General features: G+C 39.8%; 1 protein-coding gene across 1 annotated transcript in view; it reads left to right on the top strand.

Moving 5' to 3' along the window:
• The window catches only part of abca4b (ATP-binding cassette, sub-family A (ABC1), member 4b), a 56,526-nt gene extending 29,228 nt beyond the window's left edge, over positions 1-27,298 (top strand). Inside the window, exons 16-50 of the mRNA XM_037682376.1 lie at positions 314-535; positions 1,458-1,662; positions 1,745-1,837; positions 2,008-2,217; positions 3,240-3,417; positions 3,644-3,775; positions 5,513-5,652; positions 5,733-5,870; positions 6,039-6,220; positions 6,340-6,445; positions 8,494-8,699; positions 10,865-10,919; positions 11,123-11,182; positions 12,805-12,956; positions 13,090-13,214; positions 13,334-13,432; positions 13,581-13,862; positions 14,059-14,091; positions 14,172-14,277; positions 14,355-14,429; positions 14,525-14,694; positions 15,627-15,804; positions 16,279-16,394; positions 16,508-16,655; positions 19,206-19,329; positions 19,467-19,596; positions 20,875-20,995; positions 21,608-21,670; positions 22,012-22,118; positions 23,815-23,956; positions 24,170-24,304; positions 24,610-24,713; positions 24,872-24,964; positions 26,159-26,408; positions 27,155-27,298. Coding sequence (XP_037538304.1) covers positions 314-535; positions 1,458-1,662; positions 1,745-1,837; positions 2,008-2,217; positions 3,240-3,417; positions 3,644-3,775; positions 5,513-5,652; positions 5,733-5,870; positions 6,039-6,220; positions 6,340-6,445; positions 8,494-8,699; positions 10,865-10,919; positions 11,123-11,182; positions 12,805-12,956; positions 13,090-13,214; positions 13,334-13,432; positions 13,581-13,862; positions 14,059-14,091; positions 14,172-14,277; positions 14,355-14,429; positions 14,525-14,694; positions 15,627-15,804; positions 16,279-16,394; positions 16,508-16,655; positions 19,206-19,329; positions 19,467-19,596; positions 20,875-20,995; positions 21,608-21,670; positions 22,012-22,118; positions 23,815-23,956; positions 24,170-24,304; positions 24,610-24,713; positions 24,872-24,964; positions 26,159-26,408; positions 27,155-27,271 — 4,797 coding nt within the window. The 3' untranslated portion in view covers positions 27,272-27,298. The remainder of the gene's footprint in view (positions 1-313; positions 536-1,457; positions 1,663-1,744; positions 1,838-2,007; positions 2,218-3,239; positions 3,418-3,643; positions 3,776-5,512; positions 5,653-5,732; positions 5,871-6,038; positions 6,221-6,339; positions 6,446-8,493; positions 8,700-10,864; positions 10,920-11,122; positions 11,183-12,804; positions 12,957-13,089; positions 13,215-13,333; positions 13,433-13,580; positions 13,863-14,058; positions 14,092-14,171; positions 14,278-14,354; positions 14,430-14,524; positions 14,695-15,626; positions 15,805-16,278; positions 16,395-16,507; positions 16,656-19,205; positions 19,330-19,466; positions 19,597-20,874; positions 20,996-21,607; positions 21,671-22,011; positions 22,119-23,814; positions 23,957-24,169; positions 24,305-24,609; positions 24,714-24,871; positions 24,965-26,158; positions 26,409-27,154) is intronic.
• Positions 27,299-27,820: the final 522 nt, after the last annotated feature.

Raw genomic sequence — 27,820 nt, 5'->3', positions numbered from 1 at the left:
TATGATGTTTTAATGTTGTACAAAATTTTAAAACTCTTTGTCCACCAAAATTAGTAAATTTGTCCTTTCTCCAAAATGTAGTTCATGTTGAGACTTAAATTCAGATTTTGTGGCCCACGAGCCCTTTCATCTGGATAGTTTTGGCCCACATGAAAAAGTTTGGACACCCCTGTAGAGGGTTCCTGTGTTGCGAGGTGTAATAGCTCCCCCTTGTGGAAGATATTAGAAATACAACAGCTTTTATCAACAATGAACAGCAACAATTCAAATCTTTTCAGGTTTAGTCACATCCTTTTTACGTCCTTTTATTCAGGGGGGGAAGGTGCTGAACTACAGCGACCCACTCCTTGTCTTCTTCTTCCTGCTGACCTTCACCGTGGCCACCATCATGCAGTGTTTCCTGATGAGTGTGTTCTTCAACAAGGCCAACCTGGCAGCGGCCTGCAGTGGTATCATCTACTTCACCCTCTATCTGCCACACATCCTTTGTTTCACCTGGCAGGACCGGATCACCAACAACATCAAACTGGCAGCAGTACGTTTAGGGGTTTATTATTGTCCGAACAGTGGTGAATGATTATGTAATTTGTGCTTGTGTCTGTTAGCAAAATATTCCATGAGCCAGGGGATAGATTTGAATGAAGGTCTCAGAAATCATCTTTTACATTAATATACATTATACTCATTAATTTTTGCAGTGAACCTGGTTTAAGATGGCCACCACAGCTAATTAACCTTAGCAATCATAACAATGGCTGTAATTCAATCTATTTTACAGATAATGAGACAAAATCTCGTGTGGTAGTAGCTGACAGTCTTTTCCAACATAGCATTAACAAATAGTACAACATTTTGGCACTATCTATTGAGGTCAACCCTGTCTGTTAGCAAAATATCTCAATAATTAGTGGTCAGATTTTATTGAAATTATCAGAAAGTAATCACTAAATGTATATATTTCACTTATTAACTTTTGTAGTCCATCCGATTCAAGATGGCTGCTACAGCTAATCAAAATGATCAAACAACAAAACAGCCACAACTCCGGTAATTATACAAATATTAAGCTAAAATTTAGTATTGTAGTAGTTAAGAGTCCTCCTCAACACATAGTCCAAGCACCAACAGATTGCACAAGATTTGAGCTTAAAACTTTGTCACACAAGGTGGCAGGTCATGTGCATTCTGTAAAGGATTGCACATTTTTTGTTATTTTATATTTGTTATTGTTCAGAACCTAAAAAATATCAGATATCAATAATTTTTAGATCTCAAACTCTAGAAACACTTAAAATTATTATTTTTTACACAATTGAGGACATTTGCCTATCACCTCACAGGTACTGGTGCACCAACAGTGTTAGAAAACCTAAATGCAGCTTCTCTGTTTCTGCAATGAATGTACATGAATATTGAATTAGACTGAGCAACAGAAACAAACACTGTCTTCCTCCTAGAGCGTACTGTCTCCAGTGGCCTTTGGCTTTGGCACCGAGTACTTGTCCCGGTATGAGGAACAGGGTTTGGGTCTGCAGTGGAACAACATCCAAACCAGCCCATTAGAGAAAGACACTTACTCCTTCCTCACCTCCATCCTCATGATGGTGTTCGATGCCGTCTTCTACGCGCTCCTGGCCTGGTACCTGGACAACGTGTTCCCAGGTTGGGCTGCCAACGTTTCCAATGATAATAATTTATTTTGGATTTTAAAAACTGAACATTAAGTCAAATCTTTGCTCCGCAGGGCAGTATGGCATTGGTCGACCAGTCTACTTCCCACTCCAGCCTTCATACTGGCACAGACCAACTCCTTCAGTTACAGAAAGGTCTGATCAAGGTTCGTCAGCTGTCAGAGGAGCAATTTATCACCTAAAAATAGTTCTTTCATTCAGAAGAGACCGCCTATTTTAATTCAGTACACATTAACCCACAGTGACCTATTAGAACTGGTTCTGTCGACATTCCCAAAAAGACATAAAAACCTTATTTGCGTTTTTTCTCTCCTAGATTCTAAGAAACCTGAACCAGAGAACCAAGAGCTGGACGTTGAGAGCAGCGCTACGCCAGAGACGAACGCCTGCAACGGCTCTGCCAGCAAGAAAACCTGCAAACACCGAAGTAAGAGGGAGCAGCTGGAGCGAGAACGAGAGCTGCTGAAGCTGCAGGAGGAGAGTCCGAACCAGGAGGAGCAGGCTCAGGATCCTGCTGGAAGAGAGGGTGAGGACCAAAGTACACAGCAGAACTCCATCTGCAGGTAGGGAACGCTATGGGGACACCTGGTGGCCAGAGAGGGAATGACACAGCTGCTCAGGACAGAAATAAACGGCTGGAAATATTAATCAGGAATAATAAAAGGTGAAAACATGATTTATTACAAGAACATTGAAGATCATTGTGAGGTAGTTAAAGTTAAAGTGTGCTGGTTCTGTTTAGTTCTTTTTTTTTATTTTTAGGAATAATAATAATAAAAAAATCAGCACTTGCATATTTTAAAGAAGTAATTATGTGTAAAATACCGTATGTGGGTGGAAAGATAAACTAATACAGGCACTGGAGGAATATGCAGTGATTAGCTTTTATACAGCGCTTTGTGTCTCAAAGGTTTACGTTAAATTTGAACCAAGACAATTAAAAAAAAAAAAATACTTTTTACAACAAAGTCTGAAGTAGGACAGCACAACTATAAATAAAGATAATTTATGCGCTGGGTGCTTGTCTTACTGTCTTGCCATGCAAAAGACTGGAGCTGCTTTATTTTTTAAATTATGAGCACCTTTCCAAATGTGTGTGTGTGTGTGTGTGTGTGTGCGCATCATGAGAATACTGCGCACACCTCTAAAGTAACGAAGCACCAAAGCTGTTTGAAGCAGAATCAGCCGACAACAATCCTTCAAGACTGGACCGGCTGACTGCTGCTGCAGGTTCAAGTAAAAATAAAAAATAAAAACCAGGAGCTGCTGTCAAGGTCACATGAGAATCATTGTTTTGTTTCGTTTTTCAAGTTAAATAACTTAAAAACGTAGGTGGAAAAATTCAGCTCGTAAAGTTGAACAAAAAAAGTTGTTTATTTTTATACAAATTTAGCAATTTCTGTTTGAGATGATAAGATTCAGTTTTAAAGAGGAAAAAAAAAAACAATGAGAAATTTTTATTTGTAGAAATTATAATTTAAATCTAAAACATCATTTAAAGGTGAAAGTTACTGAAATAAAACTCTTTATTTGTCTCTTCTCCTGCAGGCCTGTTGTTCTTTGAGCCCGACCCCGTGGACCTGGTTTTGGGGGTCCAGATTCAGGATCTGGTGAAGGTGTTTGACAGAAGCTCTCGTCCGGCTGTGAACTGCCTCAACATCAACTTCTATGAGGGGCAGATCACGTCCTTTTTAGGGCACAACGGGGCAGGAAAGACAACAACGCTGTAAGCACTGAACGGTTAAATTTAGGACATTTTCTTTCACTGCTGATGCAATATTTCATTCCTGCACAGCTTTCATCAAATCCTGCAGGTTTATCAGGACCACCGGTCGGGAACAAACCACAGAAAACAACTTATTCTCATGAAACTCTTTCAAATTCTTCCTTTATTTGATTCTGATCAGACTTGTGGGGGTGTCAGCTTTCACCTGTAACCTTATTTCTTCCAGGTCTATCCTGACAGGTCACTACCCCCCCACATTTGGCACAGCCTACATCAACGGAAGAGACATTAAAACTGACATTGACATCATCCGCACGTCTATGGGGATGTGTCCGCAGCACAACATTCTCTTCAACCAGTGAGTTCTAAACATCTACGATAAAAACAACAAACTAGAGAAATTCATTTCCTGAGAAAATGCAGCGTGAATGCTCATTGCTGAAGAACTTGCTGAAAAACAGCTGAAATTAGCTGAAAAACGTGCTAAATTTTAGCTGAAATGGAAGAACAAGCTTAAATTAGTAGAAGAAAGCAGAAATAACACATATTTGCTGACTTTAGTTTACGGTAAATAAAAGGAAATGAGTACACAAATTAAGAAATTGCGGTAGCTAAAAAAAATGCTGAAATTAGCAAAAATTGCTGAAAAGTAGCTGAAAAGGCAAAAAGAAGCTTAAACAAGCAGAAGGAAGTGGAAAGAGCTGAAATGAGTGCAAGAAATGTGGAATTAGCTGAAAAAGCTAATAAATAGCATAAAACAGCTAAATAGCAGCTTAAATAATTGAAACTAGCAGAAATAAACTGAAAGAAGCATAACACGCTGAAATTAGAAGAAAGAAGCTAGTTAGGCTGAAAGTAGCAGATGTTATCACAAAAAAATATATATTTTAATTTATCTGAAAACAGCTGAAATTAGCTGAAAAAGGCAAAAAAGTTAGCTGAAAAATTAGAACAAGCTTAAATTCCCAGAAGAAAGCATAAAGAACATGTTTGCCCAATTCAGCTGAAAGAAGCAGAAATAATAATAATAATAATAATAAATTTTATTTCTATAGCACCTTCCAACAACGCCTTGCATTGACCAAGGTGCTTCACAAGACAAAACAAGATTAAAAACAGGACACAATAAATCAGTGCAAATTAAAAAAACACAGCGAGAATAAAAGAACGTAAAAGAGATAAAAATAAATAAATAAATACTAGAAATAAGCACAAAAATGTGGAAATTATCAGCAAAAAATTTAAATTTGCCAAAAAAAAAACAACGACAACCAACCAACCAAACAAACAAACCATCTGTAGAGTAGCTAAAAAAGGCAGAAAGAGGCTTAAATTACCAGAAGGAAGTGGAGAGAGCACATTTTTGCTGAATTAGGCTGAAAAAAGCTGCAATTAGTAAAAAAATTAATGAATTGGCTGAAAAAGCTAACATTAGCATACAAACAGCTAAATAATAGCTGAAATAGCAGAAAAAGCTGAAACTTGCAGACATAAGCTGAAAGGAGCAAAAAGAAGTTGGAAGAAGCAGAAAAATTTTGTAGTTTGCAGAAATAATCCAAAAGGAGCACAAAACAGCTGAAAAGCAGCTGAAATAGCTGAAAGTATCTGAAAAATAAGTTTAAAGTTGCACAAGGAAGCTGAAATAGAACAAAATGTGAAAGGAGCATTAAAAGGTTGTAAACAGATCTAAAGATTTGAAGGATGTAAAATGAGCTCAATTTATTTTCTGAGAGAAAAAAAAAAATAGCAGAAAAGGCTAAATATTTCAAAAAGCTAAAGTTGCACCAAAACCAAAAGTTATAACTCCCTTCTCCTCAAAAAGCTGAACGTTTTGATATGATTTGTTGAAATACAAAAATTATGGAACAAGAAAGATGCTGAAAAATGTTCGTAAGCAAAATGGATCAGAATAGTGTGAATGCTTCATAAACTTCCACGCTGTTTTTAGCTGAGATACATTGAGCTGTTAGACGTCTGCACTTCTGCAAAAAGCAAAACGTTAGCGCTTTGAACGTCTGGAATCAGACCAGTCACTTTTGTCTTACTTTGTAAAACGTCTGTAAACCTTTGAATTTGTGCTGCCATTATCCCCCAGCCTCACGGTGGAGGAGCACATCTTGTTCTACTCTCTGCTGAAGGGTCGGACTCGAGAGGAGGCGGAGGCGGAGGTCGAGAGCATGCTGCTGGACCTGGGACTGCCTCACAAGAGAGACGACGAGGCCCAGAACCTCTCAGGTCACACACTCGTCTCCGTCTGTGGGAAAGAGGGAACTTATCCGGGTCTCTTTTAAACACGGGTCTCGTGCTCATCACAGGAGGTATGCAGAGGAAGCTCTCCGTCGCCATGGCGTTTGTGGGAGGGTCAAAGGTCGTCATTCTGGATGAACCGACCTCAGGAGTGGATCCGTATTCCAGAAGATCCATTTGGGACCTCCTGCTGAAATACAGAACTGGTAAAAATACCTCGTCAGCAAAATCAAACACATTTTGGTTCCACAGAGAGCGCAGGAGAATAAAACAGCTCTTTTAAAAGATTTTATTTAAGTTGAAACTTTTGAAAACTGGAGTCGTGTTTACAGCTTCTTCCTCACACGAGTGGTCTTAATAAAAATCTTGTTCAGGGCGCACGGTGATTCTGTCCACACACCACATGGACGAGGCCGACCTGCTGAGCGACCGCATCGCCATCATCTCCAAAGGACAGCTGTACTGCTGCGGCTCGCCGCTGTTCCTCAAAAACTGTTTCGGCGTCGGTTTCTATTTAACGCTCGTGCGCCGTATAAAGGTCCTCAGGAAGAGAGAGGTGAGCGGACGGCTGGGACACACACAAGCTGGACCGTGTCTCCTGAGAAGTTCCTTCCTGCACCTTGTGTTGAAACAAACTGTTTTTAACGCCAAGAACGTTCTTGTTGTTCCCGTCAGAATGAATGTGACTGCGCCTCAGACTGCTCCTGTGCCTGCTCCATCTGCACCAGATACAAAGATCAGTCTCAGAACCAGCTCCAGCAGCTGGACCGAGTTCTGGACGGTAGGCGGACGTCTGCTGAGTTTACATTATATCCTTTAACTGAAAGTCTTTGTCCACATAAACCAGCACAAGCGACTAAAGGGTTTCCAGTTAATTTACAAACACTCAAAGTTTAGTTCTGGGCCCATAAAAGAAGTCAACATTCCTGCAAAAATGCAGTGTGAATGCTTATTGCAGAAGAACTTACTATAAAACTGCTGAAATTAGCTAAAACACGCTGAAATGTAGCTGAAATGAAAGAACAAGCCTAAGCTTGCAGAAGAAAGCAGAAAGAACACATATTTGCTGAATTAGGTTTAAATAAGCAAAAATTAGCACAAAAATTAGGATATTATCTAAAAAAATCTGAAAAGTAGCTGAAAAAAAAAAAAGCTTAAACTACCAGAAGGATGTGGATGGAGCTGAAAAGAGTTCCAAAAATGTGAAATTAGATGAAAAAGCTAAAATTAGCACAAAAATAGCTAAAAAGCAGCTGAAATAACAGAAAAAGCTGAAACTAGCATAAAAAAAGCTGAAAGGAGCATAAAAAGCTGAAATTAGCAGAAAGAAGTTAATTAAACTGAAAGTAGCAGAAATAATCACAAAAATTTTGAATTTATCTGAAAGCAGCTGAAATTAGCTAACAATGCTAAAAAGGTAGCGGGAAAAAGGTAGAACAAGCTTAAATTAGCAGAAGAAAGCAGAAATTACATGTTTGCCCAGTTATTTTTTTTTTCTTTTTTCTTTTTTGTTTGTTTGCCCCGTTAGACTGAAAGAAGCAGAAATTAGCATAAAAAAGTAGAAATTCGCCAAGAAAAGAAAAAAAAAAAAAACAGCAGAAAAATAGCTAAAAAGGCAGAAAGAAGCTTAAATTACCAGAAGGAAGTGGAGTGAGCACATTTTTGTGGAAATAGGCCAAAAAAAGTTTAAATGAGTGCAAAAAAATGTGGAATTATACAAAAAAGCTTAAATTAGCATAAAAGAGCTAAATAGTAGCTGAAATAGCAGAAAAAGCTGAAACTGGTGTAAATAAACTGAAAGGAGCAGAAAGAAGTTAGAAGAAGCTCAAAAATTTTGTAATTAGCAGAAAGAACCAGAAAGGAGCACAAAACATGAAAAAAAAAAAAACAACAACAACTGAAAGTAGCTGAAAACATGTTAAAATTTGCAGAAGGAAGCTGAAAGAAGCTGAACCAGAACAAAATGTGCAAGGAGCAGTAAAAGGCTGTAAACAGATATAAAGACTTGAAGGATGTAAAATGAGCTCAATTCATTTCTATGAGGAAAAAATTGCAGAAAAGGCTAAATATTTCAAGAAGCTAAAGTTGCATCAAAACCAAAAGTCACAGCAGGATTGTCCTGAAAGAGCTGAACTTTTTGATTTATGATTTGTTGAAATAGCACAAAACTTGTGGAACGAGAAAAAACATAAAGCTGAAGCTCATGGCTGAGCAGGGTGGCTGCTATGACCTCAAAAAAGTAAATGAAATGAAATGACTTTTGATTTTACACTGATTATATATTAAAATGTGCATATTTTAGAAACAAATGTATGAAAAGTCTTGTCAAAGTGAAAAGTTTTGGCTTTCTTGAAACTGTACATGAAAGAGGAACACGTTTAGTCGACACAAATTTTAAAATCTTTGCTTCTCATCAATTTTTACCATTTAAAGGTTTTCTATTGTATTCTATTCTATTCTATTTTGACTCTGCAGTCAAACCTGTGAGGATATGTGAGTGTGCACTTGTTAGAATTCCTATTACTGTGTCTTTTTATTAGAGTTTTAAACAAGATAAAAAATAAAAAAAAATCCAAACTCATTAATTTAATAGTTGCTGCGGACCCGTGAGTCTTTGCCTCCTCATCTGCCTGAGGACATTTTACTTTAGATGCAACGCTTCAAAGATTTTCCAGCACAAATGCACTCATTTATCTCAGCACTTGAAAAATGCTTCTTTTTTGTTGTTGTTGTTATTTCAAGCTGTTTTTCTTCTTGTCTCACTTTCTGCTTAAATAATAATTAAAAAAAAAACTTTGTTCTTAAAGCTGTACGTTCTTCTTCCTCCAGGGGACGTAGACAGCATCACCACCCTCATCCACCATCACGTCCCCGAGGCGAAGCTGATCGAGACCATCGGGCAGGAGCTGACCTATCTGCTCCCCAGTAAAGGCTTCAAACATCGAGCCTACGCCAGTCTGTTCCGGGAGCTGGAGGAGATGCTGGCTGACATGGGCCTGAGCAGCTTCGGCATCTCCGATACGTCACTGGAAGAGGTGGGAGAACACCACCAGCCAGGGTTAGAGGCCATGGAGGTTTCTGATACTGCTACAATAAATAAATAATAATAATAATACAAATACAGAAAACATAGCTACACCCAAAATTATTGGTGAGGCAGATCTTTAATTAATGATATAGACCAGTTTGCCCAGCATGAGTGCAGGTTTGTTTACCTGTATGCTTCAATTAAAATAAATACCAGTAAATAATTAAATAAACTGACTGCATTAACATCAAGTAATCATGTTTCTGTTTAAATTTTGCGCTAATGTCTGTCTGTTAGCAAAATATCTCCCAGCACTGGAGTCATCTGATGTGTCTCTACAACTGATCAATGGTTGATGGCAACCACAACTAATTAAACACCAAACAAACAAACAAACAAACAAACAAACAAAATGCTATAACTTAGTTGTTCTTACTAATATTAAGCTGAAAACGTGTGTGGTAGTAGTTGAGAGTACTCCCCAACACATGCTCTGAGTGCAGTCAAATCAAGTAAGATCATGGTTTAAAAAGTTGCCATGCAAGATGGCGAGGGACGTGAATGATCTCAAGAAATGCTCATTTCATTCAAGCATCTAAATATATAATTTATTATATATTCTTGGTTTTACAGCAGAACCACCCTGTTTTCTCTAACTCAGCAATATTTGACTTATTGTTTATAAATGATGCCCCCAATTTTTTCACGTATATTCCTAATTCGACCCTTGAAAGTTTTCTTAGCATTTATTTTATTACACCCCAAGCCTTAATTTCATTTATGAATTTGCTATTATTCATATTTCATAATTGTAGTTATGTTCTTTTGTTGCAAACGAACCACAGCCGTCACGCTCGTTTTGAATTCTGCCAGGGACGTTTCTTGTTTCCTCTCTTCTGCACATTTTTATTTCATTTCACTTTTACTAAAAGCAGACGTGCTTTTGTGCACAGACAGAACGGGTCTGGTCCATTTTCTGGCTGTAAAATCAAACTCCAAACATTCTGTTCAATACTTCAAAACACAATAGCACTACAGATTGCATTTGCACAGCTTACCGATGGAAAAGATGAAAAGCAGCATGCCAAAGTCGCTCAAGGGCAGTCGAACTATTAAAAAAATACCTCTTGGATGTTAATTTGTTTGAACCACTTTGTTCATACAAATGCCAGGATAAGTTATTTTTTAAAGCTTTAAACATCTTCATATTTCTTAAACCCTCTTCAATCAGTCAGCAGGTCTTTAAAAAAACTGCATCGCACGCTGAAATAACAATTACCGTATTTGCCATCGTATACGTCACACACAAGTCGCATCAGTCCAAAAATGTCTAATAAAGTGGAAGGAAACATAAAAAAGTTGCTTCGCCGTATAAGTCGCGTTATGCGTCACCGCTGACCACGCAGAAACGTGGGCCGGTGTTGTGCCAAAAATCGATTGGCTGCCAAATGGCGGCTGCGGGATTTTGCACAGAAAGACTTTAACAAGAATTTAACAAGATTGACACTTAAAAACAGTTATTTGTTAGTTCATCATTAAAGTAAAGGTGTGTCTCAGTTGAACTTTTCCTTAATAAATGCACTTTAATGGTCAGATCAGCTGCATTTCGCCTGGCCGGTGCGGCAAAATGCAGCTGATTTGATTGTTTGCTCCAGGAGTTCCAGAGTGGGATGAAGGTGGCTCTGTATGGCAAGCCATGTTTCTCATTAATAGCCACGTTTACCTATTAGTGAGACACTTGGCTTGCCATAATGCTTGAGGGCTCTCTAGCAGCTGCAAATGTTTATGTTTAATATTTTTCATGTCAGAATTAATGAAATCGTCAGATCTCAGCCAAAAATTGGTTTAGAAATATGGGAAAAAACATATATTAGTCTCTTTGGTGTATAAGGCACATGACTTGCAAATTTATGCAAAAAAGTGCGACTTATGCACCGGCAAATATGGTATATGATGAGAAACATTCCTCTGCAACTGTATCCACCAATAAAATAATAAAAAAAAAAAATCCAATTTAACTGAAGGAGGGTGTGTCATTTAGAAGTTTTAAAGATTAAAAAAGCATACTAACATCTAAAATGAAAAAAAAATCACACCTAAAAGCAACAGTCTATATTTTATGCATGCAAAGTTTCAAACGTTGAGGAAGATTTTTTTAATTTTCTTTTTCAGATATTCCTAAAGGTCACAGCAGAAGGAGAAGCTGCAAATAATGCCACCACTGCCGGTAAATCTTTGTGGCCTTTTCCTGGACTTAAACTCTTGACCCATTGATCTGTCCTTCTAATCCTCAAGTTTCACACCTGTATTTGTTGTGCTCTAATCAGTGTACATCCCATAATAGAAACATGAATTGGAGCTATATAACTAGCTTGTGCATGTGTTGTGGTTTTAAGCCTGTAGTCTGTGTGTGTTTTCTCCCCCCTCTAGAGCAGTGGATGTTACAGGGAAGAAAGAATGGCAGCAGAGTTGGTGTAGGAGGAGACGAAGGTCAGAAAGCAAAGAGCAACTGAACAAAAATCAGCCTTTTTATTTTTACACTCTTTATTAATGAATCTTCCAGACCTTGGTTATTCAGAGGAAATGTCTCCTCATCAAATAAACTTTTGTGCTCCTAGTTTTTTGAGGAGCAAAAAAGGGGGAGTTAGAAATATTCTCCATCTGTTTGTCATTGAACGTTGTGAGCGTGATAACTTGTCCAAAATAACTCTAAACCAGCCACCCCCTATCAGCAGCTGTTACCAAAGTGCTTAACAATACAAATCAACAGGAAGTGAAGTGGTTTGTCTAATGTGGGGGTCAGATTGTTCCAAAGTTTAGTGCCCACAACTGAAAAAGTCCAATCTCCTCTGAGCTTCAACCTGGTTTTTGGTTCAACCAAAAGCAGCTGGTCAGATGATCTCAGCACCCGTGAAGGAACATATGGTTGAAGTAGCTCAGAGATATAAGAGGGCGCAAGGCCATTTAGGCGCTTTAAGGTCAACAGGAGAATTTTAAAATGTATTCTGATACGTACAGGGAGCCAGTGAAGGGAGGACAAAACTGGTGAAATGTAATCAAACCTACAAGTTCCTGTTAATAGTCAAGCTGCAGCATTTTGGATGAGCTGGAGACGTGAAAGGGACACCTCACTGACCCCAACACAAAGCACGTTACAGTAATCAAGTCCAGTTGTAATGAAGACATGGACTATGTTTTCAAGGTCAGATCTGATCAAAACTAACTTAAGACAGTGAGAACAGAAGGTGTCCAAGAATTGAGCCCTGCGGAACCCCACAGGAAAAAGGCGCTGAAGCAGATAATATATTACCTTTAATATGGGCGGCTGTGGCTGAGTGGTTAAAGCAGTTGTCCTCCAATGCAAGAGTTAGTGGTTTGATTCCACCAGCAATCACAGGCTTAATTAAGTGTCCCTGGGCAAGACACTGAACCCTTCATTGCCTCTGATGTGTGTCCCATCGGTCTATAATGTGATAGAGCACTGATTAATCTTTGTACAGAAATTGTAGAGTGCTGTATGAGTGGGTAAATGAGGGCACAGATTGTGTTGTAAAGATATATAAGTACAGTCCATTTACCATTTACCAACATTAACACAAAAGCTCCTGTCACTCAGATAAGAACAGAACCATTCTAATGCTGCACCTGTAATCCCAACCCAGTGTTCGAACCATGATATAAGGATACTGTAAAAAAAACAAACAAAAAAACAAGTTGCTTTGGGCTTCACCCAAAGCCACCATTGGCCGAACCCTGGGTCCACCTTTGCACCTGGTGGTGGATGAATTGCTTCGTCCGCTCACCAGGATCCATCACTCTGCTCCAACTTGGACAAGTAGCTCTGTTCTTCTACACAGTTTAACTTCTACCCACTAGAACATCTTGAACCAAAGCACATTGAGGTTTACTTGTATTCCCTGTTCAGTTCCAGTCCAGAAAAACACTCATCTACAAATCTACAAACATTCACTCTTCAAATCCTTCAGCGATGGGGACATCAGTGTTTAATGTGAGGTTTAACAGACAAGTATGAATGAGTCAGCCAACAGCTTGTCTCGAAAATGTTTTCTTCTACATCCTGTATCTATTGTTTGTTTTCTTATTGTTCACAGAACAAAACGGTGTAAACCACACACCTGACAGCAGTGCAGGGAAAGCCTCCAGACAGGTGAAAGGTGCCGCTCTGACCCTGAAGCAGTTCCACGCTCTGCTGGTGAAGAGATTCCACCACGCCACGAGGAGCCAGAAAGATTTCCTGGCACAGGTACCAGCTTGAAAATCTGTAAGGGATTCAGTGGTGCTGCATGGATTTTATCATGATAAAGTACTCATAGATTCAAAATCTGTAATTGTAATTGTCAAGTCTTTGATTTTAACCTGTGACCGTCTGGTTTCAGATCGTCCTTCCTGCCACCTTTGTCTTCATATCTCTGATCTTCACCCTGATTGTTCCTCCGTTCGGAGAATATCCCAGTCTGACTCTGAGCCCCTGGATGTACGGACAACAGTTCACCTTCTTCAGGTCAGACTAATACAAACACCTGAAAGGTTTAAACTACAAAGATTTTGGCTGTAGTTATGGTTTTGTTAAACCTGTTCAGCCTGGGCCTAATCTGAACTTTTTTATAAAAACATCTTTAGCAATGAGCATCCGTTTGACCCCAGGATGAAACACTTCATAGATCGCTTGTTAAATCGGCCGGGCCTGGGCACACAATGCATGCAAGGAGAACCACAGGGGTGAGTGTTTAGACACAACAAAATAAAAATCGGTCCAACTTTTTTCTTTTCTAGTGAACTGGTTTCTACAAAAGTTTGAATAATGTTGGAGATTGCATCACTTCTGCTAATTGAATGATTTCCTCTTTTAATTCTTTTCATGCTCCAGGATGCCGTGTAACAACAGCATCTCAGAGTGGGAACAGCCCGACGTCTCCTCTGTGGTCCTGAACATCTTACAGAGTCCTGAGTGGAACGAGCAGAACCCGTCACCTTCCTGCCAGTGCAGCACAAGTCAGAAGCTCACCATGATGCCCATCTGTCCTGTCGGTGCAGGGGGCCTGCCCCCTCTGCAGCGAGTGGAGGCCACCGGAGACATCATGCTGGATCTGACGGGCCGGAACATCTCAGACTATCTGGTCAAAACCTATCCCAGCCTCATCAGAACCAGGCAGGTTGGATTGTTTGTGTTCAGAGTGTGGACAGAAAGTTGTTCACACTAAATGTCTTTGAATCAATGGAGAAAATGGTGTAAACCAAACCCACAGATAGAGCTTCTTAATAGTTTGAATTATTTTAAATATGGCCAAAAGTTTGTTTCTTTGTTGTATTATTCACCTTTCTCCTTTATGGATTTTATTTCACAGTTTGAAAAGTAAATACTGGGTGAACGAACAAAGGTAATGAGCTTATTTCTCCCATTTTCCATAATTCTAAGTCTGAGATGTTCACGCTGAGTGCAAAACTCCTTCCTCATCAGGTACGGAGGTCTCTCAGTGGGTGGACAACTTCCTGTTCTGAATCTGAACCCCAAAGACGTCCAGAATATTTTCCATCAGCTGGGACGAATGCTCAACACAACAGGGGTTATTCTGGTTTTGGCCACTTATTGCAGGTTTCAGAGTGAATCCAATCAGTTTTTAATGAGCCCCTCTGTTCACAGGGTCACTTTAGCAGACTTTCATTGAGGGAGTTTGGGACATTCTTGCGATACATGGAGAGTGAGTTTAACGTAAAGGTGAGTTGTTTTTTTTGCAACACTTTCATGAGTTTCAAATAGAGGCAATCAAGTTTAGCAGTAGTTAAATACATGCATTTAACTTCCTCTGTCAGGTATGGTATAATAACAAAGGTTGGCACTCCATGGTAGCCTTCATGAATGTGGCAAATAATGCAATCCTGCGGGCCCACCTTCCTCCGTCTGCCAGACCTGTTGAGTTTGGGATCACTGCCATCAACCACCCACTGAACCTGACAAAGGAGCAGCTTTCAGAAGTCACAGTGTGAGTTATTGTGTACCTTTATGTATTTTGTGCTTTTGGATTTGAAGATACTGGACTTTTTATTTTTACTGTTGTGTGAGGTTTCAAAAGGCATAATGTTTAGAGTTTCATTGTCTTTTTGTTACTTTAAGACCAATTAATCAGAGCCTACAAATTCAAATGACTGCCTCAGTCATTTTTAGCATTGACAGCAGGTTTTAGTTCGTCACTTATGCGTGACAGTATTTCTGAACAAATGTACGCATGAAGCATGTTTCTGCCTACTGAAATTCTCAGGGATCAGGTTTATGAATTCAAAAGTTCAGCCAGACAACGAGAGCGTTTAAATAAATGTATTGTTTTGCAACTGCTGGTGGAAGTCCGAGTCCAGTCATGGGAATAAGTCCTCTCAGGGCAGGTGATGAGGGAGTCACCTGTCAGAGCTACAGTAGATGAGGTGATGTCACCGTAACTGGTGTGAAGGCAGCTGCAGAGTCGTGGTCTGAAAAACAAAACAGGAGTCAAGCACGGGGAGTCAGAGGTCCAAAAATTAATCCAGTGGGCAGTCCATAATCCAAAATTTGTGAGGCAGAAAATGTAGTCGTTATCACGATCAGATAAGCAAAACATAATTAGATGGGGAGCAGGCAGAGCAGTAAATCCAGAAAACGAGGCCTGAGGTCGAATCCACAAGACAAGATGTGAGGTAGATACAAGAACATCAGGCGTGAACATAAACGAGATGGCTGGATATCTAAAACCATGAAGGGTTCAATAATCTGGCAGAGGTTAGTAGTGAATGGGGCTCTTAAATAGAGCATGGAGCAGGTGCCATGTATGAGCGCTGATGAGCTGCTGGGAAGTGGGCATGGCAGATGGCAAAGAACGGTAATCATGACAGAAATCAAGTAATCCAGACTAGATCGTACTGATTTAATTTGTTTTCTCTTCAGGTTGACCACGTCCGTTGATGCAGTGGTGGCAATCTGTGTTATTTTTGCCATGTCCTTCATCCCTGCTAGCTTCGTCCTCTATCTCATTCAGGAGCGAGTGACCAAAGCCAAGCACCTGCAATTTGTCAGTGGGGTCAGTCCACTGGTTTACTGGGTGACCAACTTCTTCTGGGACATGGTAAGTCAGGGAAAATACATAAAAAGGTATTTAAAAAAAAAACTAATCTAAAACGAGAATTTTGTTTTTAAAAGTAGTAATAAATATTGCGTCTGTCTTTCATTACAGTTTTAAACTGGTCTCATGCTGAGAAAGAATGGAGTTGTAGCAGTTTTGATCAAACTATTTAAACTGTAGCAATTACCATGCAAGATTTATCTCATAATTTGTAAAACTGAGTTTGCCATTTTTGTGCTGACTAAGATTGATTAGCTGTGGCAGCCATCTTGAATAGGGTTGACGTTAATCAATTGTAGATGTACATCCAATGATTACTTTCTGATAGTTTCACTAAAATCTATTAAGTAGTTTGCAGGCAGGACTCGGGAAAACTCAGGATTTACAGTAGAAATGCCCCACAAGGCCTCTCTCACACACATACCCCCCCACCACCACCATTAAATAACATTTCCATTCTCCATTTCCCCTCCACAGATAAACTATTCTCTCAGCACCGCCATGGTGGTTGGTATTTTCATGGCTTTTGATAAAAAATGTTACACGTCACCAACTAACCTTCCAGCACTAATAGCTCTGCTGCTTCTGTATGGGTAAATTACAGATCCTTTACTAATTCTAATTCTAAAAAAAAAAAAAAAAATTTGTAAGTGTTAGCTGGACTTTAAATAAAGAAAAAAGTTAACGTGAGTTCTCCTTCATTCAGGTGGTCCGTGACGCCCATGATGTACCCCATGTCCTACGTCTTCAATGTCCCGAGCACAGCGTATGTATCCCTGTCCTGCATCAACCTCTTCATCGGCATCAACAGCAGCGCCATCACATTTGTCCTGGAACTTTTTGAAAACAATCGGGTAATCAGGTTTGGCTTATTTGTCATATGTAAAAGCAAAACAAGGTCAACAATACAATGAAATGTTCAGGACGAGAAGAACCGTCTCGACTTGCCCAAAAAAACAACAAATATCAAAGCATGCAACAAAAATACAGAAGCAAGGCACAAAAAGTGAAAAAGAAATAAATCTACAGCAACATGGTCCCGTTGGCCCCATGGTACTGTTAGCAGTGTGGTTTGGTTAGTGCTGTGGTCTTGTTAGCAGCGTTAGAGGGTCTTGTTAGATAGTGGACGAGTCCCCACTTATGTTACAACCCTTGGAATAAGTCTAGGAGGTGCAAGGTGTAACACAAAAATTGTAAACTAAACAAAGCTAATAACTCAAAAACAACCCAACTTGGCATTACAATAATTTTATTGTGTAAGAGTTTTTGGGTGTTACAGACAAGAGGGGAAGCCATGAACGTCAGGGTCTCCAAGGCCAAAACAGCAAACAAAAGAATACCCCTTCTGGCTAGAAAACAAAATCACCTTATATCTAACAAAACTAAAACTACAATTCCTAAGCTCCCTGGCTGGCCACAAAACAGGAGAAAAGTTAATTAAAAATAAAATGGCAGAGAACCCCTACCAAACTTCCCTTCTAAACAAAAGGTTTCTAAAATAGAGTTGTTCACAGAAGTTAACAGAAATCAACTCAGAGTTGCTAAAATGTTTTGTACAGAGTTCAGAGTCAACCACACTGCACTGCTCAGAACCAAGTAGAAATGCCCAAGGAGAAAGGGGTGTGGCGCTGGATCACTGAAGCTTTTATGCAGTCCACTGATGAGGAAGAAGTGATTCCAGGTGTGCAGCATGGTGAGACAGCAGGCCTGTAAACAAGCAAAAGAGGAGAAAGGTTGTCCTCTAGTAAGAGAACCCCTTAGAAATCAGTGGACGTAACAGTCTTGTTTGTCTCTATGTGGCCCTGTAATGGACTTGTGATCTGTCCAGGGTGTACCCCGCCCATCGCACAGGGATTGCTGGATATGGGCACCGGCAAACCCCGTGATCCAAAATAGAAGAAGTGGGTAAAGATAATGGATGGATGGATGGATGGATTTTTGTTTCATTATAGGATGATTCAAGTAGGACATTGTTATTGCAAAATCATGCCCTTGACATGACACGTCATTCAAGCACTGACTTTTACCAATTAGCATACGGTAATTGGTAAAAAATTGTGTCAAAAATCTAAGTACTGTAATTATGCGCTTGTTTATTAAAATGTGCCTTCTTTTTGTCTGAAATTGTACATATGCTACAGGGTGGGCAACTCATTGTGTCTACATGAGGAGCAGATTTATTCTCTCTGTTTTATAAATACAGAGTTGGAATATTGCACCTAAACTGACTTCTCAACAGTTACAAAGCGTCTGTAAATTTATCCCTAAGATCTTAAACAACACATGGTGAGAAAAGAAACAAATCATCCCATGCATCAACCAAATACGTCTTAAATTAAACTATTCAATTAAAAGTGTTTAATTGTCAAATGAAATGCAAATTACAAATCTGCAATGTTGCCATAGGCATACTATTAGCCTGTAGCCATAACAAAATAATGCTAATATATTTCCATGTTGGCCCCGGTTGTTAAAAGGTCAAAAAGTTTTTAAACACACTTTGTATTCTGGGTGTCTGGCTGCCTTCAAGTACTAACAATTTAAATAGTTTAATGTAAATGTGATCCATGGTCTGCTTCAAGGGCTGGAGGGCAAACAAGAGTGTAATAAATGAAAAATACAAACATCAGTACTGTCGTATAAGAAGATACAAATTAAGTTTGAGCTTAAATGATTACTATTATGTGCAAATATAATGTTTTTCACTAAACAGTAGGAAAAACAATATTTTATTTAGGATTTAGTGACTCAGAATAGAGTTGGAGCAAAAGCACAGAATCTATAAATATAAACTAAAAAAAGGTGAAGAGAATTACGTTGTTGTTTACAGCTGTTGTTTTCCTACTGTGGCGTGCCAAAATGTTGCTGATCTGATCATATAGAGGCTGCAAACACAGACTGTTTATTAATGAGCTGCATCTAGAGCAGCATAAGGTGCGATGAGAAGCTGAAGCCAAGGAAAGAGCAGAACCAAGCAGCTCAGTCTGAAGGAAAACAGTCCAAACATGGACGGTCAGAATATGTACGACAGGAAAACGAGTTTTCTGTCGCACGATTGGAGAAAAATGAAAATAAAAAGGATTTAGGGAAACGGACACAGATGCTGTTCTCGTTGAAACCTGTTACGTGGAAAAATAGAGATGGTTCTTAACCAGATGGTTCTCTCTGCTGAACATCTGCGCTCCATTTTTTTCCACAATGGATGAGTCATGAGTGAAGCTCTGCGGGTGGATTGAGCCATCCTTTTTCTGTTAATATTTCCAGAAACATTATGTTTCATTAACAAGCATCATTTCACCTTGAAAGAAGCCAGTTCTTACAAATGGATTAAACATTTACAGATGCCTAATTCAGCCAGTTATATACTGGTGTTTGTGTGTAACATGAGTGCGTTGCATTGCCAGTCTTTGCTGACCTTCAACGAGTGGCTGAAGAAATGCTTGCTGGTGTTCCCTCACTTCTGCCTGGGCCGTGGACTCATCGACATGGCCATGAATCAAGCCGTCACTGACGTTTACGCCAGGTTCGGTAAGCGCTGCAAGCCACTTCACATTTAGTTTCACTTTGAGTTCCAGATTTGTTTTATAGCAGTTCAGCAACGACTGTTTGTACTGGTTGAAATGTGCGTTTAGGTCATTTGTGAATACACACTTTGTTTATTCCAGGTGAAGAGTACACAACGGATCCTTTCCGTTGGGACTTTGTGGGGAAAAACATTGCTTTCATGGCGGTGGAAGGCTTTGTGTACTTCATTCTCAGTCTCCTGATCCAGTATCGGTTCTTCTTGAACCATTGGTAAGGGCCTAGCTGACAGCTCACCAGATACTGTTGGATAAAAATGTCCTCTATTTTTATCTTACTTACTCAAAGAAGCCACACTCGATAGGAGAAGATTTTGAACCAGTTTTAGTGGCAAGGAGAGATTTTCACAACAGGTTACACAGATGTAGAGAAGTATACTTGCATGGGGCCCAGTCATGAGACTCTGCCACGGGCAGTGTGCGACACTTGTTTTTATAGGCTTATCAGCTCTCACAGTTCACAGACAGGCTGGTGTAGAGTTGCATTCGGGCCCCAAAAAATCCGACCCAACCCAGCCTCAGCCCGTAGCCATCATTTCCAAACCCCATCTGACTCGACAAATTAACAGTAATTACAGGTCCAAACCCAACCCAACCCCCCCCCCCCCCCACACACACACACACACACACTCCAAACATTTTTAATTAAGCTTTGACTGCTTATATATTTATTAACGGCGGCGGATGCGCGTGGCTGAGAGAACAGAAGATCAGAGGTGAGGGGGCGTTTGTCCTTTCATGGCCGTCAAACCACATTAAATCCCTGCTTTTGCCTGCATTCTGCATTATTCAGACATGGACCCTGCTCTGACATGTCGGATATTTTGGGATCTCACCTGTTTGGTTTGTCAGCCCCGCACATTTGATGAGTGCAGCGGCTGAATGAACGTCCATTTGGGCTTTGATGGATCGCTGCCTGGCAGTAGTCCCATCTAAAGCTTAACTGAACTGTAAAAAAAACAAATCACTTTCAAGGCCGGTCATTGCACAGTCAAATGGCCGCATGCAGCTGATGATTGTATGGCAAGCCATGTTGCCATATAATTGAATCCTCAGCCACGCACATCCGCTGACGCAGTCAAAAGCCAGACGCAGACCCTTCCCACACATTAAGCACATTATTATGGCCAGGCCCTAATCAGGGTCGGGCTGGACTCCAGGTTAAGGTTAGAAATGACAGCTCTAGGCTGGTGTCCTTAGACTGCCAGCTGCACATGCAGTATCAAATCAGCTCCTCATCCAGGAGGATGGGGAGTTCCTTTCTCTCTCTGAGAGAGAAAAGAACTCTCTGCTAACTCAAACACATGGGTCATGGGCGGTTAACATTCTCAGCCATAGTGGTTAAAAACATCCATAAACCTTGACCAAAATTCCCTAACAGATACATTAAGTAGGAAAAGGTCTTTTGTACAGAGTCTGAAAACTAAAGTTTGATTTGGTGTAAACCCATTCTACTTGGAGCATCTTTGTGGCTGTTCATGTATTTTCTCAGGTTATCAGACTACAAGCAGGTTTCAGTAGAAGATGAGGATGATGATGTGGCAGCAGAGAGGCAGAGGATTTATGATGGAGGGAGCAAGACGGACATTCTGCAGATGAGGGATCTCTCCAAGGTAAAGATCACTGACTCAGTCATGCCATGTCTGCAAACTTTTCAGGATGTCTCCATTTTAAACAATACTTCATGCTGCAACTGTACCTGCTACTACCAGGTATGAACGGGCTGTGTTATAATTACTTGTGAATCTTTACTAACAGGGTACGTAGCTCGTACTTACCCAGTACTTACCAGTTATGTACTTGATACATACCTGTTCCAGCATTATGCATTGCTGCCTTAAATAAAAGTTGATCTTTTTATACATTCCAGATTTTTAACATTGGATATTTTTTTTAAATTGAAAGTCGGTTTTGCATTTTGTGTGACTTTTATGATGCAGATTAGATGTATTAGTAGCTGGCTTTTTTGACATTTTACTTTGTAACTTATTTTTATTTAAACATCTACAAAGTTAATCTACTTTGTAAATTTACAGCATGTTAGAATAAAATATCACAACATATGGGATAAACAGTTGCATGTTAATGTCGATTTAGTGCACAGGCTGATTAGATTTATTTATTATATGTAGATTTAATGTTTTTGTACTTTTTCTTATTTCATTTTATATTTTTTATGGTGCTTTTCCCATAACGTGAGTTGTTTTTCTGCCTTCTCTGCACAGACGTATGTGGGCAGAGAGAGGGCAGCTGTGGACCGGATTTGTGTGGGAGTCCCTGCAGGAGAGGTGAAGTCACCAAGTCGCCTTTTCTACTGAGATCTACTTCTCTGTTCGCCACAAGTTGTCTTTTTATATTTGCCTAAATGAACCTGCTGCTTCAGCTCATGAAGTAATGAAAACACGGAGCGTATCACCATCGCTGGTCTTGTTTTGTCTTCGAGATAAAGCACAAACAGAGAAAAATAGTATTACTAATGTTAATGTTGATTTTTATTTTTTCGTGAGTCCAGTCAAAGTAGACACAATGTTTATGATGATATTTGTAGCCATTCTACATATTACTGCATTTGTTTCCACATTTTCAGTTTTTTTCCACGTCCTTTGAATCGTTATTTTTTTTCTGTTAGTGCTTTGGTCTTCTGGGAGTGAATGGAGCTGGAAAGACGACAACATTTAAAATGCTCACGGGTGACGCTGATGTCAGCTATGGAGAGGCTACTGTGGCGGGTTACAGGTACAAAAAGCTCATTTAGAAAAAGTTGTCCCTATGTTTCAGAAAGCACAACACGAATCCTCAATCAGGGCTGCATGCGTCCAAAGACGTATGTTTAAACCAACATTTCTCTGTGGCTCATCGATCACACAGTTCCAGATGGTGGCTGCTGCAGTGAGTTAGAGAGTGTGAGCAGAGGAAGGTCAGACTGACATCCTCTGCTAACATTATCTGACTATCAACCTAAACTATCAGACTCTATATAAAAGAAGGATTTAATAGAATGTTACATTTTCTAAATCACAAATCACGTTTTGTTTTGCAGCATTTCTTTTCAGAAAGGTCTAGGTGGACAGTAATGTTCTTGTCTATGTGCTTGCATGGTGAGATTTTATTGAAACATTCATAAAGTAATAACTGGATGTACCTCTACTACAAATTAACTTTTGGAGTAAAGTCTAATTCAAAATGACAGCCACACCAACAGACATGTTTTCATTCAACCTTTATTCATACAGGTTAGTTTCATTGAGCCACGAGGATTCATTTTCAAGAGAGACTTGTTTTAGACAAATAACATATAAAGAACAGACAAAAATAAGTCAATTAAAATCAAATAAAGCAAGTTATAAACACAGTCAAATCAAGATGCTGTAGAAAACAAGGTAAAATACTAAAAACAAGAACATATTTGCTTTGATATTTCTATTGACATTATCAAATGTTTAAAAAACCCCATAAAGAAATAAAGATGGACAGCTTCAGTTCTTGTTGCAAGGTGTTCCAGGTTACAGGAGCAGAGTAAGAGAAGGCCTTTTAGCTGAGTTCAGTTCACACTGAGGGAACACTGCAGGTAATGATGGCCTGAGAGCGCACGCTGTAACTGCACTGACAACATGACGTGAGGAGATACAAGAAGGCAGCAGACCAAGGAGGGATTTGTAAATGCAAATAAACCAGTGTGAGCGTCTATGTGAAGTTAATGATGACCATTTGACCACTGAGTACAGGGTGCAGTGGTGGGTATGGCAGTTACAACCAGTTATGAATTTTAGCGTGCCACGACAGACATCAAATCGGTTATAAATCAATCGGTCAAGATATTGACCTAAAATTTGGTGCGATTGTAGCTGAGAGTTATTAGGAGCAGATACTTGAACTACTTGTCATTGCACAGTCTTTCATACCATAGTTTTAAACAGATGCAACTTCAGAGACATGTTAGAGATATGTCATTAATCACACGTTACCAAAAAAAGTTTTATGTTTTGGGCTTTTTATTAAACATTTTTCAGGAGGAATCATGTTAGCATATTAGTAGCCATCATTAAGATCAAACTCGTTAAAACAATTCTGATATGTCTAGGGCGGCTGTGGCTGAGTGGTTAGAGCAGTCGTCCTCCAATGCAAGGTTTGAGGGTTCGATTCCACCAGTAGTCACATGCCGAAGTGTCCCTGGCCAAGACAATGAACCCCTCATTGCCTCAGATGTGTGTCCCATCAGTGTATGAATGTGATTAAGCTCTGATTATTCTTTGTACAGACATAGTAGAGTGCTGTATGAATGAGTAAATGAGGACACAGATTGTAAAGAGCTTTGCGTGTCTTTATAAGATAGAAAGGCGTCATACTGTCTGTAAGTACAGTCCTTTTACCATTTCTCCTGCTTTATTTGGGTAACATCACTGACAAGCCATTTCTGTCTTTCTTTTTTCAGCATCCTCACAGAGATCCTTGATGTGCACCAGAACATGGGTTACTGCCCCCAGTTTGATGCCATTGATGAGCTCCTTACCGGCAGGGAGCATCTCTACCTTTACGCTCGTCTCAGAGGGGTACCGGAGTCAGAGATCCCCAGAGTGAGCAGAATACCAGCTGCTTTACATATTGAACTGCCTGAGGAGGACGTTCTACTCTGCTACACAAATGACTGAGAACATTCTCTTTTATGAATATTGTTTGGTGCATCCTCCTCTTTGAGATGCCAATGGTTTTTTCTTCTTTTAATTTATTTTACTGTCAGTACGCAGTGCTTTAAGTGGCCACTAACACAGCACCTCTTCCTTCTGCAGGTGGCAGAGTGGGGCATCCAGAAGCTCGGTCTGACAGATTATGCAGGCTGCTGTGCAGGAACATACAGTGGAGGGAACAAACGCAAACTCTCTACCGCCATTGCGATGATTGGCTGCCCAGCCCTGGTGCTCCTGGTGAGTCAGCCAATAACAACAAGCTCCAGAGCCCTTTTTTTGTTGTTGTTTTGTCTTAGGTTTTGTGCTGGGATTTATCAATGAAATGGTCTTTGGATCCAGATGGGAAAGCCATATGGGTGCAATCAGACCTGGCCTCCAATGTCCTATGTTTTGGCAAGAAACTGGGCATTTCAGTTCAAATTGGCAGAAGTCTTTGATTTTGCCATATGCTGATGGAGATAAGGACTCGGTCTCTGTTCGTATGGAGTTATGTACTCAGAAAGTCAAGCTTGTTGTTTGTTTTTGTGCATGCGTGTCATTAGGATGAGCCCACGACAGGGATGGACCCGCACTCTCGGCGCTTCCTGTGGAACGCCATCATGAGCGTCATTCAGGACGGCAGGGCCGTGGTGCTGACTTCACACAGGTTTGAACCATAGCAACATGCATACGGTTACATCTTCTGACAACAGCTTTGAATCACATCACTGTGTTGTTTTCTTGACTTTAACACAAAAATCTGTGAAATGATGATGTATTGGTCACAGCAGCAAAACTAAAGATGAATTATTGTTGTTCCACCAGCATGGAGGAGTGTGAGGCTCTGTGCACTCGACTGGCCATCATGGTCAATGGGACCTTCAAGTGTCTCGGGACCATCCAGCATCTCAAATACAAGTAAGACTTAATGTTGAGCATGTTAACCCATCAACGTTAACGTCGGACAGCACGACACAGTAGTTAGAGCTGTTGTCTCTTAGTGAGAAGGTTTCCAGATTGCTACCCGGCCTGGTGCTTTTCTGGATGGAGTTTACATGTTCTCTCCATGTATGCAAAAGTTTTCACTGGATACTCCGCTTTCCTCTCACAGACCGAAAAATCATGCATGTTAGGTTAATCGGTGACTCTAAATTGTCTCTAGGTGTGAGTGAGTGTGAATGATTTTTGTTTTTTTTGTGTCTCTGCGATGGACTTGCAACCTGCCCAGGGTGTTTCTAGCCTCTCGTACACAGACTGCTGGAGATAAGCACGAGTTCCTCGTGACCCCATAATGAAAAAGTTGATGATAAAATTGATGGAATGATGAAACTCTAATGCCTAAGTGTCTGTTGCCAAAACGCGGGTGATAACATTTTTGCACGTGTTTGTGTGTACATGCATGCATGTGTCTGTTTACACATGATTCACAGAAAGTGATCATTGGACGTATAGCTACAACGAGATAACTCAACCTAGATAACTGGCTGCCATATACAACTGACCTTAAAACACATAGAAATGATAACTTAATCAGTCTTATAAATATTGACCTAAAATTTGGGCTTATTGTAGCTGAGAATAGTCCCCAACACAGTTTGAGCGCTAAAAAATTGCACAAGATCTTTGCTTAAAATTTGGCAACTATTTGCAGTCAGTCTGTTAGCAAAATGATTTGTGAACCACTGAAATCTTTAGGAACTAATTATCCCATGTACCTCTGTGGCCGTAACTGTTAAAAAACTTGAGAAACCACTAAAATGACCATAATACATTCATCTTTATGGCTATTGTGGTAATATTTGATGTGGTAGCAGCTGACAGTCATTCACAACACATACTGGGTACTCAGAACACAAAGTATTGCAAAATGTTCAAGGTTTGACCAAAATGGCTACAACTTCCTCATTTGTCAGCAGAAGATAATGTTAGTTTAAAACTTGCAGGAAAGGCAGAGGGTAATGTGCATTCCTTTGAAGAGGTCTTTGTCTTCAGTTTAATGTTGTAAAAGTTTTTTAACTTTAAATTAGGGTGTTATTGGATTTAATAGCCTCAAAGATCCTACTGCATTAAATAACGTGTAATATCTTTAAGTGTTTTATTCCCTTCATTCAGATTTGGTGACGGCTACGTAGTGACCATGAAAATCAAGGCAGCTAAAGCAGGCTTGTCCCCAGAGCTGGAGCCTGTGGAGAGCTTTATGGAGAGCTCTTTCCCCGGCTGTGTTCAGCGGGAGAAACACTACAACACCCTGCAGTATGAAATCGCCTCATCCTCCCTGGCCAGGATCTTTCAGGTGGTGGTGGCCAATAAAGAGAGGCTCAGCATTGAAGACTACTCCGTGTCCCAGACAACTCTGGACCAGGTGAGCATGAACATAACATTCTTGTCTTGATTCCAAGGAACTGAAGTACTAGAATCTGATTTACATCTTCTTGTAATGCACTTGGGTATTAGGTATTTGAGGCTTAAAGTACCAAAACATTTACTAAGGTAAGTTACTAAAACAGCTTTATTAAGGGTTTGTAATGATATATTTTTTTAGCAAATGTTTCTGGTAAGTTTGTGATACTTGTACTCCTGGACCTTACTGCTGCTTTTGATACTGTCGACCACAGTATCCTTTTATCATGGTTAGAATACTGGGTTGGGATTACAGGTGCAGCCTTAGAATGGTTCAGTTCTTATCTGAGAGACAGGAGCTTTTGTGTTAATTTTGGTAATATTTTATATGCTTCAGTCCCTTTTTCCTGTGGGGTTCTGCAGGGCTCGATTCTTGGACCCCTTCTGTTTTCACTGTATCTTTTTTTGTCCCTTCAGTTACTGCCACTGATTTTATTGTTAAGCCCTTTGGTAACAGCTTCTGTTTTTAAATGTGCTTTATAAATACATTTGACTTGACTTGACTTTAAAGAAACGTGTCAGTTTACATGGTGATGGACAAAGTGTGACAAAATGAGCTAATGACTCGATAACACGTTCACAACTGTATTTGTAAGCTTCACACCTAAATCCAAGTCGTACCATCCAGTGCAAAACTAAAAACACGAGGACTGCAAGTGTGGGGAAAATCTGTGATCACATTCTGAATCAGGTTTTTCCCCTGCTCAGGTGTTTGTCAACTTTGCCAAGCAACAGACAGGAGAGGATGAAAATGTCACGTTACACAGACGGAAAGGACACTCAAGAAAAGATGTGAAGATCTCACCAGCAAGGAGAAACAAATGAAAGGTAAAGAGCCTTACTATGTAAAAAAAATAAAATAAGTGGCTTAGCAAATTTATGAAGAGTCTGTCGTCAATGTCTCAACAGACTATTTTCATACAATGCTAACCAAACTTTTTTTTGACATAGTAAGGCTATTTATCTGCCAAAAATGATGTTAGAGCATCAGTTTTTACAGCCTCAGTCAAGCTCTTCATAAAACACAATACATATCTGACTTTGTGTTTCTCTTAACAGCAGAGACAAAATGCAAACAGTGATAACTTCTGCATAGACTAATGGGTTGTACATATGTACATATTGTATAAGTAATGAATATTTAAGCCCGGATAGAGTATTATTTTTGTTTAAATTAACATGCTATTTTATTTTATTTTTAAATCAAACACCATGCCATCTGAATGCAAACTATGTTTACCGCTGCTGCTGTTCTTTTGAGTCTTTACACATTAAAATATTTATTTGCTCCGTTTCATACATTGCATGTCATATTTTCTCCCAGTGTGAACCCCGGATAGTGAGTTGTTTTCCTCTGCATCTGAAGAGGCAATC

The sequence above is a fragment of the Nematolebias whitei genome, chromosome 9 (assembly GCF_014905685.2).
Source record: "Nematolebias whitei isolate Nwh7 chromosome 9, NemWhi1, whole genome shotgun sequence".
Taxonomy (NCBI): Eukaryota; Metazoa; Chordata; class Actinopteri; order Cyprinodontiformes; family Rivulidae; genus Nematolebias; species Nematolebias whitei.
The sequence above is the reverse complement of the archived record's forward strand: the minus strand, read 5'-3'. Positions and strand labels throughout refer to the sequence as shown.